This window comes from Bombus pascuorum, chromosome 3, assembly GCF_905332965.1.
Source record: "Bombus pascuorum chromosome 3, iyBomPasc1.1, whole genome shotgun sequence".
In the NCBI taxonomy this organism is placed as follows: Eukaryota; Metazoa; Arthropoda; class Insecta; order Hymenoptera; family Apidae; genus Bombus; species Bombus pascuorum.
This window is the reverse complement of record NC_083490.1, coordinates 18,959,424-18,979,143: the sequence shown is the minus strand read 5'-3', so window position 1 is coordinate 18,979,143 and position 19,720 is coordinate 18,959,424. Positions and strand designations below refer to the sequence as shown.

Below are 19,720 nucleotides of genomic sequence, written 5' to 3'. Positions count from 1 at the left end.
CGGGTGAAATATTTTACGCATTTAGCGCGAAGTATAAAAGAGATTGCTTACCGCTCATCCATGGAAGCAGGTTGTCGTATAGGACACCGGACATATTCGTGACTTCCGCCAGCTCGCCATCCTCCGAAACGTCGGCCAACGAACGACGATGAAGACGTTATTGGAGAATCCCTGAAACATTTACGGCAATTTTCTTTAATAATTCATTCGCAAGTTGGTTACTTTTTTTTCATTCTTATTTCCTAACGTTTCATTTTCATTCTTACTTCCGGCAACGAGGAATATCCTTGACAAACTTTGTTTGCCCTTGCCTCAATTTCTACCCTCGTTTCCTAAGAGCTACGTGGTAATTACTTTTGCATAAAATTCTTAATCTCTTGCCGCATTCTTTACGTCCTCGTAACGGTATTATGAAAAATATATGTTATAATTAAAAAACAAACGAAATAAAGGAATATTTCATGACGATGGTACTCGTTCTGAAACGGCTTGTACATCATCTCCTGTTCCTGTTTTAGCGTGTTTTATGTATTGTATAAAGCTGGAAAATTGAAAGTGTGGAAGGAACGCAGGTCTGATTGGTCATAGTGCAATAAACCGTCCTTCTCGCACAATCATTTTTATTGAATTTTTTATATCTCTGTTGCACCTTTTTCATGTCCTCTCATAATCTACTAGAGCAGACGATGCCAGCGGAACAGCGTCGACCCTCATGTAACACGCAAACAATACGTATGCACGCTGTATTCCAACGGTACCATATTAATCTATTACCGTGAAATGAATTGCATAAGGAAGATCTCGGGTGGTTTACGTAATAATCATGGATATACACGCGGCGTAATGTTATCATTCTTCGGGTTTAATATACTTATATAAGAGATTTTTCAATTAAGCTTCTATAAAAAAAACATGCTGTAACATTTCGAGTGACCAGGACAACAGATTTATAAAGGGGTTTCTTTTTGTTTTTTTTTAAGAGAGAAGGTTCTTGTTTCTTGTAAAGCGAATTTACATTTTCGTGCTGGATATTTGTTGTAAAAAATTGATAAGCAAAGCCAATTACTTAAATACGAATATTAATATTCATTGCAACAATTTACCGCTCTCTAAAAAGTGGACAGTCTAAAGACACGTACTTTGAATTATTCACAAGTGTTCTTAAGTGTTGCACACTTTTTATTCACGGGACGTTACATTTCACGCTTCGTGTTATTTCAAAGTCCAAAAGAATCTGCACCTGTGCGGAATTTAAGATATGCTCGCGACGCAAAGTAACTGACAACTGTAATAAAATTGTCTTTTTGGAGTTGTCAATTTAGCGGAGGAGAGATACGAGACGTTCGTTTCAGCTTCGTGTAAAATTATTATGTATGATCGTAGAAAATGCGCACACAAAGCCGGAATAAGGTACAAACTAAGATAAGACGAAGATAAGTGGTGAAACATTACAAACGAACGTAAAGTAAAAGTCTGCTTTTGAATAAATCCTCTTCATTAGTTATTCGATATTTTCAACTGCTTCTGGGCCAATGAAAAGAAGATAAACGAGAAAACGATGTTTCATACCGTGAATTTTAGTAAATTTGCGTAAGAAAGGAAATGTATTATCATTAACATGAATTTCCAACTTGAAGTTTGCTACTTAAAAGTTTGTTAAGGTGAAATAATAAACAAACTTTGATGCACAAACTTTCTTACTTGCGTACAACTCTCGTTTATGGTAGAAACGTAACAATCTGCTTTCGCTAGAATAGTAATGCCGTATGCAGACTGTCTCATATTGATCTAACCAGATATCTTGAATAATATAGCACACAGAAACTACAGAAAAATGTTTCAGATGAATATTATCAAAAAGTATATGATGCTCTTTTAAAAAATTCAAAATTCCTGCTTTATATGAAAAACTAACAAACTCGGGAAAAATCGATAGGAAATTACCATTAATTGTCACGATTAAGAACTTTCGTAAAACGATGCAAAAATGTAACAATTGCCTTTACGTATCTACTACGAGTGAAATTACCTTGAAGACTGTAATTGATGATTCGGGTCGAGCAACGAAACGTCTGGATTATCCTTTGGACAACTCTCGAGGCTACTCTGCCTCTTTGATTCCGAATCCTCGCACTTCTCCTCTTGCGTTGACCTCAGGAAGGATTCTTTGTCACCGTCGATGCCTTCCTCTTTCGAATTTCGTTGATCTTGTTGTCGATTCGTCGATGCAAGTGGTAAATTGTCTGCACTGCGAACCTTCCGGCACAATTTCGACGTTGAACCGTGCCGTCTTAAAAATTCCTGCAAAAAGCGGAACCGCATTGCAGAGAGGATTGGGAATACCGCTCGTTTCTAAACTTCCTTTCTCGCTTGCGTCACTCGTCGGAGATCTACATGCATTTTCCTGTCCCTGAAGACAAATGCTATACTTTGTGCTTCATCCTTGCGAAGGTCACTTACAGTAACTTTTATTAATATATGTGCACACCGCATATTGCGTGTGTTCGAGAGATTGTTGCTTTATATATTCGTTAATGTTAGTGCGAATACAACGTGCAAAGATCATCCTTGCGAAGGTCACTTACAGTAACTTTTATTAATATATGTGCACACCGCATATTGCGTGTGTTCGAGAGATTGTTGCTTTATATATTCGTTAATGTTAGTGCGGATACAACGTGCAAAAATCATCCTTGCGGAGGTCACTTACAGTAACTTTTATTAATATATGTGCACACCGCATATTGCGTGTGTTCGAGAGATTGTTGTTTTATATATTCGTTAATATTAGTGCGAATACAACGTGCAAAGATCATCCTTGCGAAGGTCACTTACAGTAACTTTTATTAATATATGTGCACACCGCATATTGCGTGTGTTTGAGAGATTGTTGTTTTATATATTCGTTAATGTTAGTGCGAATACACCGTGCAAAAATTAAATTAATTTTAAATATTCTACTTTTACGCTTAGGTTCTTCGTTTCGCATTAAAACTGTCCCATTTTAATGATCGGGTCGGATAGCAATTTTGCTCTGGGTTATAGATCTATCGTATTTCACTGTATGCTGGAAGGAACTGATGCTACACCGAACAACGTCCTAAAACTAATTAATTCCTTCTAGCGTTTACTACAGTTATACGAGCAATTCAACAGTCCTTGTCAACTGAAGTATTTCAACAGTCGAATATTCATTGTATTAACAAGCCTCGATATTCACTGAAGTTATCTTTAACGTTAATTCGGTATATTAATTTTCCACCAACTGTATGTTTCCAGTAAATGTCTCACGACTTCTATATGGACTTTAAGATTAAATCAGTTAAAATTTCACCAATATAATTACTGTATATATATCCAACACGATCACATAATATATCCTAAATGTAGGAAACATTTTTCAACGAAGATCGTCTCACGCTAGCACCGTTTTATCTAAAATTATGCATCTATCGATCGATGTTGCAACTTATAAGAAAATACATACTCAGCGATACATAAAAATGGTAATCTATTCCCGTTGTTAATTTGGTAAGATGAAATCGATTTGTTGCGATGCAAAAGGTGACGTCAGAAGCGTGTACTTACGATTAATCGGAATAGATCTAACAAGTATAATATGAAAAACTTGTCGTTAAGAAATACAACGAATCGTGAATACCGGCCGTGGTCCATACTACCAGAAAGTGAATTTAACGACTTCCTTACAAGTAAACCACGAACTTATTGATCAACCAGTGAACTACACTTTGCCTCCAACTACCTTGAACTTTAACGTTTGACGTGTCTATTTTGTACGGTCTCTTTCGCGTTCGTTACATATTTCAATATCCGGATGCGCCGGGGATGGCACTTTCAAAATTTTATAACGTACAAATAAACTATAATGTTTCCTTACATTTAGATTAAAATGAAAGGTCGGAAGTAATATTTTTATAATTTTTAAGTTAGTGAAAAATTTGCGAAGAAGGAAGCGTCGTATAGGATCGCTATCTAAGAATCACGCTTAGCGATCGATACTTTTGTTACTTTGTATTGAATTATCTGTATTTATTATAAGTTTCACAGTTGTACTTTACGAATGTGATTACGATAACTATGCTTTTCAAATTTTCATTTACTATTTATTTACTTTATATATAATTATCTGTCCGGTATATTTAACATCGTTTTAATTCACTTTACTCCGTTATGGTCGTTTGAAAAAAATACTAGAAAATAATTTATACTTATGATATCGATTCTAATATTCAGAGAAGAAAAATGATTAGGATAATTGGTGTTCAACGATAACTGCAATTACGCGACATGTCCTGGAATTTTCACTAATTTTCTAGATAATTCGTTGCTCCTTCGTTTGTCGTGACAGCGAATTGACAGGAAGGTTGATACGAAGTTAGGGTTCGATCGAAAGTTTCAAGGACGTGTATCAGCAGGACGGTTAATTCACCCGGTGTCACGACGAAATTGGTCGAGTTGCTGCTTTCTCGTTTTATTCGATTACATACCTGGGATAGGAAGCCAGCTACGTCGATGGCGCTGTTCACTCGCGGCCTCGAGGTTCTTGGCCAGCCCAAACCACCTCCGCTATCCAAGGAGTCCACGTGATGGCTCGACCAGTGCAGATGCTGGAAAATGTGGCGACGCAATTAGGACATACCGATACCGCTAATATCAATGAAAATTGCATTTTAATGTGATCTTTCTCAAGCGTGATTTCCGACAAGGCAGACAGGAACAGACAATTTGTATACCCACTAAGAATAGAATCTATTTTCCGAAATCGTTTCGTTGAAATAAGAAACGGCGAATCTTTAACAAAGTATATTTTCTTAGTTGCAATAGTGAGTTTAGTTAGAACGAAGTTCACGATTTTCTATTTTTATAGTTTTATCCGGCTCTTGTGAGGCTTAAATAGCAAAGTATAGTAACAATTGTAAAATGAAGTGTTAAAGTACTATGCTTTAATAGAAAACCAAATCAATCGTACATGTGTATACCTTAATGCCCTGCACATTTGCAATTCACGGTGTCGTTTTTGTGAATTATTGCCAAATGTTTAGCAATAATTGTTTAATGAACATAATTAAATTCTGCACCTTATTAATATGTCTGATCGCATCTTATCTATCGTGGGTATGTAGTTGAACGAAAGTTAATTTATACAATTAATTGATTGTTTATTAGACAATGCTATTTTTAGTGGGTATCTTTTGAACGAAGATGTTTAGACAATCCCAACATTTTTGCGATGCACCGAATTTTAAACTAATTTCTATTAGTGCAATATCTGCCTCCTTTCTAGTTCACGAGTATACCTGTTTTTTAAGGTTTTCGTTTTCGTACAAGACTCATAAACTATCTCCTATATTGACTTTACAGTCCAAAAAGTTTTCTGCTTTTATATCGTACAAATAATTACAATTGTAATTATAATTGTAAATAATTTGCAGTTACGTAAAATACAGCTTACACGTTAACAAATGATCATTTTCCATTATTATTAATAGTTCTTCAATGTGTTTTTTCAATGCGTTTTTCAATAATGTAATGTAATACTAATACAATATTTAAAAAATGACCATGACAAATACTACAAAGATTGAGTTTACGTCTTTGAACTCGATTAAGTGAATATGATTTATTAACCATATTATATTTAGAAGAGGGTTAATTAGAATATTAAATAAGGGATTTTATTAGCTAGCGGTTCACTCGCAGGACGTAAGAATATATCTGTGGAACTTTCTTTGTAATATAAATATAATTTATGGACAATATCATTAACATTTTGTATGAGAATAGAAAATAAGAAATTTATCAACGTTATGGATTTAGTTTGGTTTCGATATCGTTGCTAAATATTATAAATACCGTTAATACACAAAGCCAGCATTTCATATCGTTATAAGCTTAATAAAATAATTTTTAACCTATAATATAAGAAATATTTAACGAATAACATTATAATAATATTAAATGAAAGTTTTCAAAAATTACTTTACTTATCATCTATTAGTTGTAAAATCGTTATAAGTAAAAATTTCATCCGAGCAACTGTATGTCAATATTGTGCTTAACTTAACGATGTATGTAACTTTCCTAACAACTTCGAAAGCGTTTCAAGTGAGCAAGCAGCTTTCCTGGTGATACAATAATCGCAATGTAAAAGCATTAGTGTTCGCTGTGCACTACTTTTACGTCAATTCGTGTCGCTTTTACTCGCATCTGCGTTGTTATTGTTGTGCAGAAACATCTTTGCTAAATGTGCGAAACTTGTGCTTGCACGCAAACTGATTGCAGTAATACGTGTGACGAATCGAAGCGTACTGATCATCGTATTGGTATTTCAAGCAGATCAAACAATATTCATGAACTAAAAGGAAAAATCGATGCAAATAAAAGGAGAAATAATTGGCATATAAAAGTAAAAATATTTGTCGACTTAAATATTACACGAAAAATAAGCAGATTGTTTTCGTGATCAATATTGTATACAAAATTACAATACCAAATTGCTAATTTACATTTCTAATAGTTCTTATATATTTCGTTTTAATTTAGTTTTCAGATTAAATGCATATATGTGTTTGTTTCTCTTCTCAAGTAATGTGTTTGCAGTACATTCGAATTTACGTTGCTTGAATTCAGGTAATTGGGCTAATCTGCACGAGACTTAATTATTTCATACCATTATTCTTGTTCTATTTCATACTACCGTTCTTTTAATGGGAAGTCAACGATTCATGGGTGCATTGAGTTGTACATACGAGTAAAATAAGTGGGTCAGAAACGAACGAATTTACCTGCTTTTTCTAGCTTCGTGTGATCAGTCTTTTGCAGCGGTTTACGTCATTGGAATTTAATTAGGCTTTACGGATTACGTGAGGACATTCAATCGAATTTAGTACGTCTATATCCTGATGCTAACGTACTGGTTTCCTGTCTCTAGCAGATTCGTGATCTTGTTGAGATTTGGGTCAGGAAGCTATTACTCCAGCAACTTTGAGACAAGGTATATATCTAGCAGAGGCATCGTTCGTCCGAAGCAATATTCTTCCTATAAACGTTAGATTACCAACACATACGATTTTATGATGTTTTCTAAAGTTGAGCTTCGTCTTTCTTAATACGTGTGCAGTATGTCGTATGCGAAGAGTACAACGTCTTTATTGTACTCTGTATATACATATACATATGTTGTTCAATCGTAATGTGAGCGTTGCCTTCCTGCTGTGCGATAAGCAGAAATTCAATTTCATAACTATTGTGTCGTTTTATCGATTCTATCGTTTTTATATACTATCGATTTTTAATAAAATTCCTATTTGTTGCTACTGTATTGTTTCTTTTGGTTAACATTTAAATTTAATGAACATTAACAGAATGGTGTTGACGATACGATACAAACTGACACGCACATATCGAACAGACCGGATCTAGATCGTTAAACATAGTAAAATATGATATCGGTAGTAACTCGGACATAATCGGATCATTTTCCTTAAATTCGATCGATCTCATTCGATCTATCATAGAATATGGTTGCTATATTTGCCTACTGGCAAAGATACGATAGAAAACCTAGAAAAGATACGATACAATGGAATAAGATTTGTTTTAATAAACGAAGAAGTAGGAAACTGAGAAACCGCAAGACGTAAATAATAGAAAGTGAAAAGCGTTATTAAAGGTGCTACAATATTTGTTACATTCGAGTGCAATTAACTGAGGCACACGACCACTTGAAGTGACTCAAGCGTTGGTGCGAAATTTCAAAAATATTTCATGTCATTCGTGTATTAAATACCGACTGTTTCCACTTTCCAGAACAATTTGATGCTTATATCGTATTTCAAGCCATTTTTACGGTTAATCTCAATTTTGTTTTATTAAAACCAGACACACGATAAATACTGGAATTACCACGCATCGATCGATCGACTGTGGTTCATTTGCAATTTTCCTAGCAATATTTCGCGGATTAGATCGTTCAGGAATTAAATCGTTGATCGAAACACGAGAACACAACTAAACAAAGTACCTCTGAATTAGTGAAATACTAATCTGTTAATCGGGTCATCTCTTAATAAGAACACTTAAACAATATAATATGATATCGTAAAAGTAATTATGGCAATTTAAGTGACGAGTTAACTCGTTTTCCCTGGTTAATACGTTAATGAATGGAAAATGTACGTTATGTACTTTACTCTCTGATCAGATTAATTTTGATTAAACTGTAATAAAAACTTCTGCCTTTCTCCTTAAATCACTATCTAATTGAATAAAAGATCACTAAATTGTGTAATTAAACTGAAGCAATTTTATTCTTCAGAGAATCGATAATCGTGGAATTTTAATCTTGTACTTTAGAAAGTCAATTTAGATCCTCTTTCTCAAACAAATACGTTTTAATCCCCAACACTTACGCGTGTTAAATTTGAAAGTTTAAGTACTGTGGATGCTTGGTTATTAAAAGTGTACGAATCGCTTTTGGAAGATAGAAATGGCTCTACGTAAGCAGACCGTCTGTACATACATATACATGAAACGTTGGCGAGCGCAAATCAAGGTTGAGAGTAGCGAACATGTACCGAGTTGAAAGCAACAACCTTTTACGATTGGATCTCTATGTGCCGAATATGTAAATACACACATATGTATGATGTATCTATGGACGCTTCGTCGAACGACGTTTTTGATGTTACTCTCGAATTCTACACCAGGGAATGCTAAATACGTCGGCCGAAAGTTCTCTTCCTCTTCTCGATAAAAATTTGTCAACATAAAACAGGTACTAAATGATTCGCAGAAACACGCGTTCTCTTAAAATTGCTGTGAAGCGAGAAAAAGTCGGTACTTCCTCAGTCGTGTGTACCAACTGAATGATTATTCTCATAGCGATTTATTTTCTAAGATAGACTTTGATTTCGATCATTTATTTTTATCGTTATCTGTAGTTGTTCACATTTTATTAATATAGATGTATATCGGCTTGCCAACTTCGAAGCGTGCAAATCTTTTATGTCGAATAACATGTATTTTAAAGAAATATAAAGTATAATAGAAAGAAAGTAGCGTCTCGAATAGCGTTCAACACTTAGAATATACATGCACTGCAAAAGCATTTGGTTGAAAGCATTCCTACATATATCATAACGCTATATATGTATGTATATATGTGAAGGAACATTTTAATATAGAAGCTAACCGAAGGTATAAACCTAAATATTAAAGTTATATTAGAATTCGATTTTGTAGATACGTATGGAATGTTATTTCCCTAATGTTCAACTTACCTGTATTTTTATCGATTTTATTGAAATTATTTTTATACTTTCATCGAAATTGTTCTTTGTACGAATTACGAGGATATTTCTTAATAAAATAGGTAATAATTCATGCATGCATACATGCATGCATGTATACATGTATCTTCCAGTGCTCTTATTTGTAAATTATAATGACACTTTGGAAACGCAGTATTTCAGAATCGCAGGTCATTGAATATGAGTCAGTATGGTCAGAAGAAATGTGATGGAAAAAACATATTGTCGTTTTGCTAAAAAAACAGATATGCGTCAGAAATCGACAATTTCAAAATATCTATGAATCTTAAGATGCGTATAAAAATTAGGGTCAAAAGTAAACTATTTTCTAATATAGAAATGTCATTATTTTCCTCCTCCGAACGGCCATATAAGATTGCGGCGAAAGTTGGCAAGCCCACACTTCCTGGGTAAATTTTCATATTTCCGAAACATTTTCAACTCGTACTTTAATTACCCAATTCTTGGTTTGCGCTCTTAGGAATCTATTTATTATGAGTACTATTGTGACTATGTATGTATCCCTACATACTACTTCGTTGCGTCAAAGATAGAGACATCCACGAATACGACTGTATCCATATGATCTACGGGAATGACTAAAACATCATTGTTAGACTAAAGAAGCAACTTTTAATCGATCGAAGACTGTACGAACTAGTATCCTAATGGTAATGGAACTCGTCTATAGGATCGTCGATAGACCATTCGCCAATTAAACTCAGCATGACTATAATCGTCCCGATGAATATCGAAAAGTGGACTCAGTCGGAAGTACGGACAAGAGAGAGCCGCAGGGGCTATACAAAGGAATAGATGCATGAAGCACGTATAAAAGCAGAACAAAGGCACATCGTGAAAATATTGGATAGAAAACGAGATAAAGAAGAGAATAAAAGTGAGCTAACGATCAGTGGAAGAAACAGCTGTTTAATATGGATAGTAGTGAAGAACAAGGAGAAGAAGAAAAATACAAGAAGTAGAAGAGCAAGAGGAGGATGTTACGTAGTAGGAGGTAGTAGTAGTAGTAGTAGTAATAGAAGTAGGAGAAGAAGAAACAGAAGAAGAAGACGAGAAGTAGTCGTAGTTGACTAGTAGTAGTAGTAGTAGTAGCAGTCGTAGTAGTAGTAGCAGTAGTAGTAGTAGAAGTAGTAGTAGCGTAGTAGTAGTAGTAGTAGTAGTAGTAGTAGCAGTAGTAGTAGAAGTAGAGATTGTTAGCAAGTACCGATGGTCACGCGATGTCTGCCCTGTGGAGTAGAGCGAATTGGCAGCCGCAGTCGCGCGGCTCTCGAGCCCTCCTCGGATACTGAAAGCACTGCTCCAAGACGCAACAGCCCCCGCCCCCACACTGCATCACCATATCCGACAATGTGGTCATTACCTTCAAGATTTTATGCGAGCGATACGTATACGTTCCCGGCGGAGCGTCATTTTTCGATTATTCATTAGTGCGAGGAACGACGATTTTCGCAATGGGTCAGCAGGGTTGGGAGAGGCACAAAGAGATCAATTCCATTAGAGTCTCGTTCGGAGAATCAATCGATAAATCTATTGCTAGATTGTCACAACTAAAGCTACTAATTTCCTTTCCTGTCTACGCTTCTGTTACAAATACCGTTATAATAAAAATCCGAAAAATCTGAACTTTCTAGACATTTGCAAGTTTTGTATTTGATCGTTTATTTCTTTCGTTAAAAGAATATTTGTCGATCGTAAATAACGAAATTGTTCTCGGTACCAATTATTCTACTTCCAGATTTCGGATTGTTATTTCGAAAAAGTGCGGCTTTATATCTAATGTATATTAATTAATAAAGAGTAATCAGAGTAAAAATACATAGTATCTACGAGTGAAATAAATGTTAAATATGCGAATTCGTGTTAAAGAAGACTATATATTGTATTACTCGATTAATACGATCGAACAGATTTCCTCCTTTTGCCTAATATTATTTGCATCTTGTTTCGGAGAAACGAATTAATAGTTCGAATAAATCGACTTAGAACTGATCGAGGGTATAATTCTATTATAAATGTCGTTATGCACATATCGAGAGAAAATGTACAATTTAACTAAAATTCATGTTGACGGTGTAGTAAAATAACGACATAACTAAAAACAGTAGATGTAATCGTATTCTATCAATAAAATTTTTTTTATCCTTGAACTTTATAAACTTAGTAAGAAACTAGTATTTCAGCTTAGATAACTAGAACGTTTTGCAACTGTAGTTGCACCGTCAGTAAGTGCACAGTTGTCAATATGCGTAACCGCAATACATGTTCCCTTAGGGATTACAAATTCGACTTGCAAGTGAAGTTCTCGAAGTTCAATTCGAAAATTCAAAAATATTTGAAACTTTGCATAAACGTAGTTCGTGCGATGCTAGTAACGGAATAATCTTTCTTCCTGCTGGAAAACAGTCTTAGAGATGAAAACACCCCCCGAAGAAATTTTAACTTTTTCTTCGTGGCTTATATCGTGGATATGAGAAACTAAAAAAAAAGTTTTTTCAAAATTATTCCCCCGTCAGCCATAATTTTTTGAAGTTTTATTTCTTGTTATCATGCGCGTAGTCTCCAAGGAGTTTTTTTTATAAATATACGAATGATTTGAAAGAACAAAATTTTGGAACACACAGGATCAAGGAGTGTAACATACAACGCTGATCGCGAGCTCTTGCCGAGCTGCGGCAGCAGTTATATTAAATTATATACATAACTCCTTATATCTACAGCATAGTGATGTAGCAATTTGTTATAAAATTTTTATTTACATATTAAAATTCGTCCGATGAAAATCATACAAACAGTAAATATTTGTATAGAGTTCTCCGAAGAACATTACAACTTCAGCCTTTTTTCTGTGTCTTGTATATTTTCTTAAATATTTACGGTAATATCAACAGTCAATCAAATTTCTTTGAGACTGTTTTCATCCCTAAAACCGTTCTCCAGCAGGCAAAAGAAATTGTTCCGTTATTAACGTCCATGAACTACATTTGCGCAAAGTTTCAATTTTCTTTTGTTTCGTGTTTGTTTCTGAATTTTCGAGTTGCCAAACTTTTCTTGTTAGCGTTCTTCAATGATTGGTCACGACACCATTTCATTTCGGTTGATTTGTATGAAATAAATTCAAGAGAATAGAAATTTTGCAGTAAAATTTGTTTTTAGAACACGATCAATGTTTTTTCGTCGTAACGTTTGTACAAATTTTTGCTGCAACTAAAATTAACCTTGCGTGTTAATGAAACAAAGGGGTCGTTTCGTAGTCATTAGAGTAGATTATATTTCCTTCAAACAGAGAATTTCCGTGTTGAAATCCATAATATTGTGCGCAGGATATTCATCCGTCTAAATTTCAATTAATTTGCGACCTACATTCAGACAAGTTAGCTTCCCTATGATTATTGAGCACGATAGCTGAGAGCGCCGCGGCTATTGCCAAAATCTATGCCGACAATAGTAACAGCAGTAGACTAATCAATAATCGATAGTCTTTCATTGTATCCGAAGACTATAGTGTGGTTTATATCAGTCTGTGTGTATCAGGTAGATTTTTATTTGGAATTTTTACTGGCTGAATGATATAAATAAATGAAATCATATCCTCCTATAGCATTGCGATGTTATAAAAAAGTAATAAAAAAGAGAGCAATAATACGGCTGTTAATTTACACTTTAGAATTTAATATTTTTCACGCAACAGTTCCCAAGAATTAATCGATACACTCAAATGTATTTCATTGGTATATTATTAACATTATATATTATATAGTTTTATTGTGGTTCTTGTTGCTACTAAAACTATTCATGTTCTATTAGACTCTTATAAAACTGCTCTTCGTTTTTACTTTGTCGTTACAGAACCAAGATGCACGTCACTGGTATCTTATGTGAGTTTCACGTGATTAATCCGCAGTTTTTCGGTGATGTTTTATGCATCGTTTCACTGCTTGATTTTTAATACTTCAAGCTACGTGTACGTCGATTAGTCTATAAATAACCATACGTATATACCGTCAATTTGCGGAGATCGTATTCCGAAACTGAAGTTAGACGTAGACAAGTGGGCACCGCTTAAACGAAAATATAGCTCTCGGTTCAATATTCGATCCGATACGTCTTTTTGACATACAGCTTTCGCTGGAAGCGGATGTCTCGTCTGTTACTGCGATTACGTGCACTGTCCAATTAAATCTCTGTACCATCTGATTAAATCGATACTTCTGAAACATCTAAACATCTCTTGATTCGTATGTTAAATTACGCATGCGAATCACTTCGAGATAACGTTCGCCCGATACGAACACCGATATCTGAGTACCCGTGCAATTTATATATATCGTTCGATGATATTGTTTCGGGAATTTATCGATACACATATAAACGTACATGTCTTTCGATCGTATTCAAAGGATGCCAGACAGAATTTTTTTAATGTATTGCATCCTGCTGTGCAATTAGAGTTTGAATATCTTCATATGTGTATAAACGTGGTATAAAAAGATCTTATTTAAATATATCGAATTGTTCGAAAGAAATTCATAGTTTGACAATCGCTTGACGTTTACTCTACTATATTATGTAAAAAGGAAAAATATGTATCGATTACATAAGAATGATAATGTTACTAAAGTGATATAAATGATAATTCAATTGTAACTGTTCGAAGGAAATTATAGCGAAAATTAATCGATCGAGTAAATTAATGTGCGTCAAACATATAATTTAAAACGTAGTTTAATTATACAGGGTCTTTTTCAGCACAACAATGCCAATGTATTCTTTGCTAAACCTAATCCTGGAACGCTGTGCATATTTTTAGTTTATTTCAAATTTCCGTATTTAATATTATTATCAATTAATATTATAATTCTATGGTTCGTATAATTCCCGGAAAGCTGATATTTCGAATGTTTTGCTAATTAAGAAAATCATATGTTTCAATAATAATTCAATAATAATTTTCGTTTCGAAATTAACAAATAAGAAGGATATTTTGTCGCATTCTATTAGTAAATTAAATTAACACTAACCTTACCAGGCCCGGTCAAACGAGTGATTTCAAAATTTAATTTAAAATTTTACATTCATTGTTACTTCTTTTGTTCATCTAATTTTATATTTTTATTTTATCCGATTTTTATATTATCCGATTAATCAATTTCTCAATCTTTTTGCTTGCTTCTTTTTTTACTATGGAAAATTCATCGCCTGGCTTGTTTACATTTTTTTCTAAAGTTTTTTGCCTGCAACCTTAGCTCTGAACTCAAGTAAAATCTAACCAGCTGTATTTGTATACATCTAAATGCGGTGTGTGTTTTGCTAAGCACTTGAATAATCTGACGGAATCCATGTCAGGTAACGCATAAACACAACGGAGTCTTGACGGAGACTCTCAAGAAATACTTCTCAAGAATATACTCCCTCCATAATGATTTCTCTGTTGCTAAACGAAATCTAAATGCAGTCTCAGAGTGCAGGCCGAAGCCTATGAGAAATCAAATACGACAAGGAGTGAACAAATCTCGTAATATTCAGTACATTGGTTTTGTACTTTGTTTTATCTCTGACTACGTCTACGCGTTTAGTGAGAAATTCATTGAAAAACATACAAAGTATAAGAGAGAACTGTTGAGACGGACGAAATTCTAAGTCTAAAAATAAGCAAATTGAAAGTGGGGATGATTTGTTCGACTATCACACCTCTTGTTCATATTACATGTAAAAATGAGGATATATGATTGATTATTTTATTATTATCTAAAAATTACGTTGCGCATTGTTTTCTATAATAAATTGACAATTTCTTTCGAAGAAACAACGTCTATTTCGTAAAATAGACCTGTTACAGTAAGAATTGATATATGAAAAGCGCCGGTACGGTTAGTGTTAATCGATTATTTTTCTACAGAAATGAATTTGATAGATATCAATTAAAGCTATATGTAGGTATAATTCCTTTTGAAGAAACATTATCACAAAATTTTATATAAACAACTATAAAAAAAATCAGCCGCTGCTATTCTCCTGGAAAAGTAAGCCTAGCTATTTCGAATAGATTAAATCGCATATTTGCGATTTTTTTACATCTACCTAGTGGAAGATCGAAGTAGCAAAATAGGGTGTATAATTATGCGTTACCTGAGAGCAGGTGTGTTGAGTCGGATGTTGCGTGTATGCAGCGTTCGCCGCTGCGCATACCCCAGTCCCAGGAACCTTCAATTGTTCCTTGTAATCGGGTTGATACGGCAGTAACATGCGAATCTTTCCCCAACGATTGAAGAACAGCGCTATCGCGCCTGCCCAAAAAATCAACACTAACACCACGATCCCCACTTCTACGCCACGGACCTGTAATTTAGATGTTCCTTCGATGTTCATTTTACCCGTCTCATTATTCAGCGTCTCGGCCAACAGGATTTCTATTTGCATTTAGATTTAGGTAGCCTTTATTCGACGCGAGAATAACGAATGAAAGAAGAACAGAAACAACAGACGAATAATTACGTGAACGAAAATAAGAGAAAAGATAAAAAATATTTCTTTCTGAAAATATCAAGCAGATATATAGGAGACTTCGAAATTTCACGAGTTTAGAGATATTTTCAGATTTTTAAGAGATAAAAAGGTATGTAATTAGTTGAGATTGTTCGAGGAACTATGTATTCTTGAACTTACTTGTATGTAAGGCTGTGGTTGTTGAGAAGAGGGTGGAGGAGGTGGAAGGGGGCCGCCTGTTATCGCTTGTTCCGGGGGAAAGGATGTTCGTGGTGGCTCTAAAACATTCCAGTGAATAATACACACCTTTAAACGTGTACTTGTAAGGTGCTGTCAATAAGCGCCACGAATAATGGGTAATTTATTTGAAATTTTATTTTCATTTCTATTTCATCGAGAGTTACTTAGAATCTTGATTTTGATAATATAATTCAAAGCTTTTAAAATATATACCCTATTCTGCATAATTACGATATCTTCTTTATAGTTTTTGAAAAGAAAAATTAAATAAGAATAACTCACCAAGTGTACGGAAGACGATTGGTCGACTTCGAAATCTCTTGCCGGCTCTCACAGCAGTGACGACAAGTTGGTACTGCGTATCAGCTCTGAGGCCGCTCAAGGTAACAGCTTCACTATTTCCTGCAACCTCCGTCACCACCCTGTAACTAACCATAATCCTGTAACACCACCTTGCCATTGCAATCTGATTTCTACATTTTCTTTCGTTTTCGTGTTGTAATATGACCTCTATATATTATATTGATTTTTATTTTACATTTGGTACAAAGAAACAGAAATAATGCTTGCTTCTCAATTAGCTACGACGTAAAGAACTACGAGCAAATTCTGATTAATAATGGGTAATTTTCATTTATTTATTATTTATTGCACATAATCCTCGCCTATTGGCTTAGGGCAGATTTCCGCTTTTACATCGTTCTCTTATTGTCCATATAAAGGGTAATTAATTGGGTAATACGTTTAGGGGAGCTATCCTAAGATTATTATTGTATTAGAGTATGATTTACGATATGGCTGTGTACATCAAAATATTTAAACGGGAGGTTTTGTATTTTCTCGGGGCCTCGAAAATTTTTAATATGATTTGATGCGACAAACGAGTAGGTACCGTAATTAAAAATTATCGTTTCTATATAAAAAGTAATTTGTATGACCGTTCATAAACTGCACTCTAATTGTTTGATTAAAATTTACCATCAATAGCACTCAAAATAACAGTGTTGTTTTCTATACATTCACTGCGATAAATCATCTTGCGAGACACGTTTATCGCGCAGAATTTCGCAGAAACAAGTCCGTGGCTACATTTTTCATGACAATTTTCCGCCACGTGCACATTTGCCTTATACACGTATATTGAAACTCTTCCGCTATTATAGAACTATCAATTTGTGACATTTCAGTGCAATATCTTCAGCGCGCATTCTCCAGATGCAGTACTATCGGAAAATGCATAAAGCGGAAAATCGATTTTTTAAGTATGGTCAAAAGTAAAGGGTCTGTTGAAAAGAAAAGAAGTGTTACGTATATTTCTAAGTTTCCCAAGTGTTTCGCATTGGAAACGTCTTCAAAGTCTATTCGCGTGTTCCTTGCAACAGCATGACATGTAATATCTAAACAACGGATGATTTTTCATATTCTTTCACAACATACACACACACATACACACCTCAATTGCACACAGTTTTCTATAATATAAAAATTAACAAAGTAAAAAGTGCTCGTGTTACTAAAAGTCAAGTGCCTGTTTAAAAGATCAAGTGGTACAGAAATTAATGGAGTAGAATGCTACTGGTAATGTTGGATAATTGGAAATAACTTGGCTTTTTATGTTAACCTATGCAGGGCTCTTTTCAAACAAGTATTTCTTTTACGACTACATAATGAAGTTATATACTATCTTGGAGTAACGTAAGAAGGAAAGTAACGCCTTAAGGAATACCTTAAGAAAGCTATGTACCTGTCACTGTATTTCCTGTGCCGCAGTAGAAGTAAAAGCATCAATTAACATTAAGTCCTCCTTAAAAAATTGACATCAAAAGACTGATACCAATGGACAAACGAATCAAAGTATTCGCTCGTGATATTTGCGAAATATACGAAAATTTCAAAATGTCATGCCATGCATGATCGCGAAGTATATTATACAAACTTAGTGTGAAAAAATATATAAAGAAGCTGTCGTACGATATTGGTCTTAAAACTAGCATCAGTTTTAAAACCATGTCTTCGTTTCCTGTTTTTTTATTTAAAAGTTCCAACAGTACTTATGCTACTTCCCGATAGTACATGCAAAAAAACGAAAATATGTGGAATAATCCCAAATCTCCAGAACGCACCTTGCATCGGTTGGCTTGTACATGACGTCGTATTTTTCAACTTGTTCGACCTGGCTGGTGCTCCAAGAAACGCGGACAGATGTCGGGTTCAGGAACATCACCGTTATATTTTCCGGAACACCGGGAATACCTGTCACCGATCCTGAAGAAGCAAACACTTTATGAATACATTATAGATTCGACATGGAATAAATAACAACTAAACAACAAGTAGTACTATGGGTCTTTTTGTCGATAGAAATTAGGATGCAAATGTGACGGTTGTACGATATACCAAGTTTTTAACCAAATGTCTCCTTACTGTTGAATCGGTCACAGTGGTGTCGTAAACTGGTTAGCTCAGTCTTCTGACCTTGCTTTTCTGAATATCTTTTATAGAATATGTTGAAAGAAATTTATAAAGTTTACATAGATGTCCCAATTCGTTAGAAAACATGCTGCAATGACGAATGACGAAAGCATGACGAACAAGGAATCGCGATACTTATCATCGTTTTTGTAGAAAGCGGACATTAATTTAGACTTAGTATCTAAAGGAACATTGAAAGTGATGGACGAGAGAATTTTTTTCTTCGTTACTATGCTCTCCATCATGACAAAGAATAGAAAATAGCCTTGAAAATTTGCAAAGTGTACAATATTATAGTCTCACTATCGTTCTCTTTGAACTAGAGTACTAAAAAGAAGAAAATTTTTAATTGATTAAATTAGTAAAGTTGAATTTGACGAAAATAGACAAACAACGAAGATAATAAAGTTACGTTGATTACCTCGTATATAATATTATAATATGTTTCTCGAACTGAGATAGATTCTCAATACGGGATCCTCGATAAATAGGGTCCGTCGCTTCTCAATCAAATAACGGTTCCTCGAAATGGAAAGGCTCGTGATATTTTATATAACTGGATTATCGAGCCTCATGAGATTTCGAGCATCAAAGGAAAAAATTGTATTACATGGAGAAAAGACGAAGCAATATAGCGAAAAGCATTAATACTTTCGTAGTTGCGTTTAGACTGAATTTTATCGGAATGACTTCAGCAATTTCATCTGGTACGCGAAATGAATTTTACTCGCTGGTAGTAGTTTCGAGTTAGTAAGAAGAAAAAGAAAGAAAGAAAGAAAGAAAGACGAGAGTAACTATACGTACGAAATTTTAACTGGAAAATATGATTATTTATTTGAAGAATATTACAACCGAAGCAAACGTATTAAATAAAGTAAAACGTACCTACAAAACCAGCTCCTTGTAGGAATAGTATAGTGGCCCAAAGGACCATGCCGCCAAAGTGGCGGGCCAGGTATGGACCGCGTATTCTTTCACGCACGCGTTTTCCACTTCCGCTCTCTCTCAGATATGTACGAGTTTGTGCCTTATATATAATTGCTGGGTAATCTGCACATGCACCTCTCTGAAAATTGGTGCTCATCTAGCCTCCTCTACCGTGCTGCATTCTTCTTCTTTCATTCCACCATAACCACTATAAAAAACAATTAATAACGAAAAATAAACATTCG

General features: G+C 34.5%; 1 protein-coding gene across 12 annotated transcripts in view; it reads right to left on the bottom strand.

The window, feature by feature from the left end:
• The window catches only part of LOC132905481 (uncharacterized), a 46,576-nt gene that overhangs the window by 8,159 nt on the left and 18,697 nt on the right, over window positions 1-19,720 (bottom strand). For 8 of the 12 annotated variants that reach the window (XM_060956800.1, XM_060956803.1, XM_060956804.1 and 5 more), the window contains 9 exons: window positions 19,434-19,683; window positions 18,200-18,341; window positions 17,803-17,835; window positions 16,359-16,504; window positions 16,017-16,114; window positions 15,480-15,689; window positions 4,509-4,628; window positions 2,030-2,301; window positions 52-171 (listed from right to left, as the gene is read on the bottom strand). In XM_060956800.1, the coding sequence (XP_060812783.1) occupies window positions 52-171; window positions 2,030-2,301; window positions 4,509-4,628; window positions 15,480-15,689; window positions 16,017-16,114; window positions 16,359-16,504; window positions 17,803-17,835; window positions 18,200-18,341; window positions 19,434-19,632 (1,340 nt within the window). In that variant the 5' untranslated portion in view covers window positions 19,633-19,683. The remainder of the gene's footprint in view (window positions 1-51; window positions 172-2,029; window positions 2,302-4,508; window positions 4,629-15,479; window positions 15,690-16,016; window positions 16,115-16,358; window positions 16,505-17,802; window positions 17,836-18,199; window positions 18,342-19,433; window positions 19,684-19,720) is intronic. The other 4 variants (XM_060956809.1, XM_060956808.1, XM_060956810.1 and 1 more) reach the window with 4 other exon arrangements.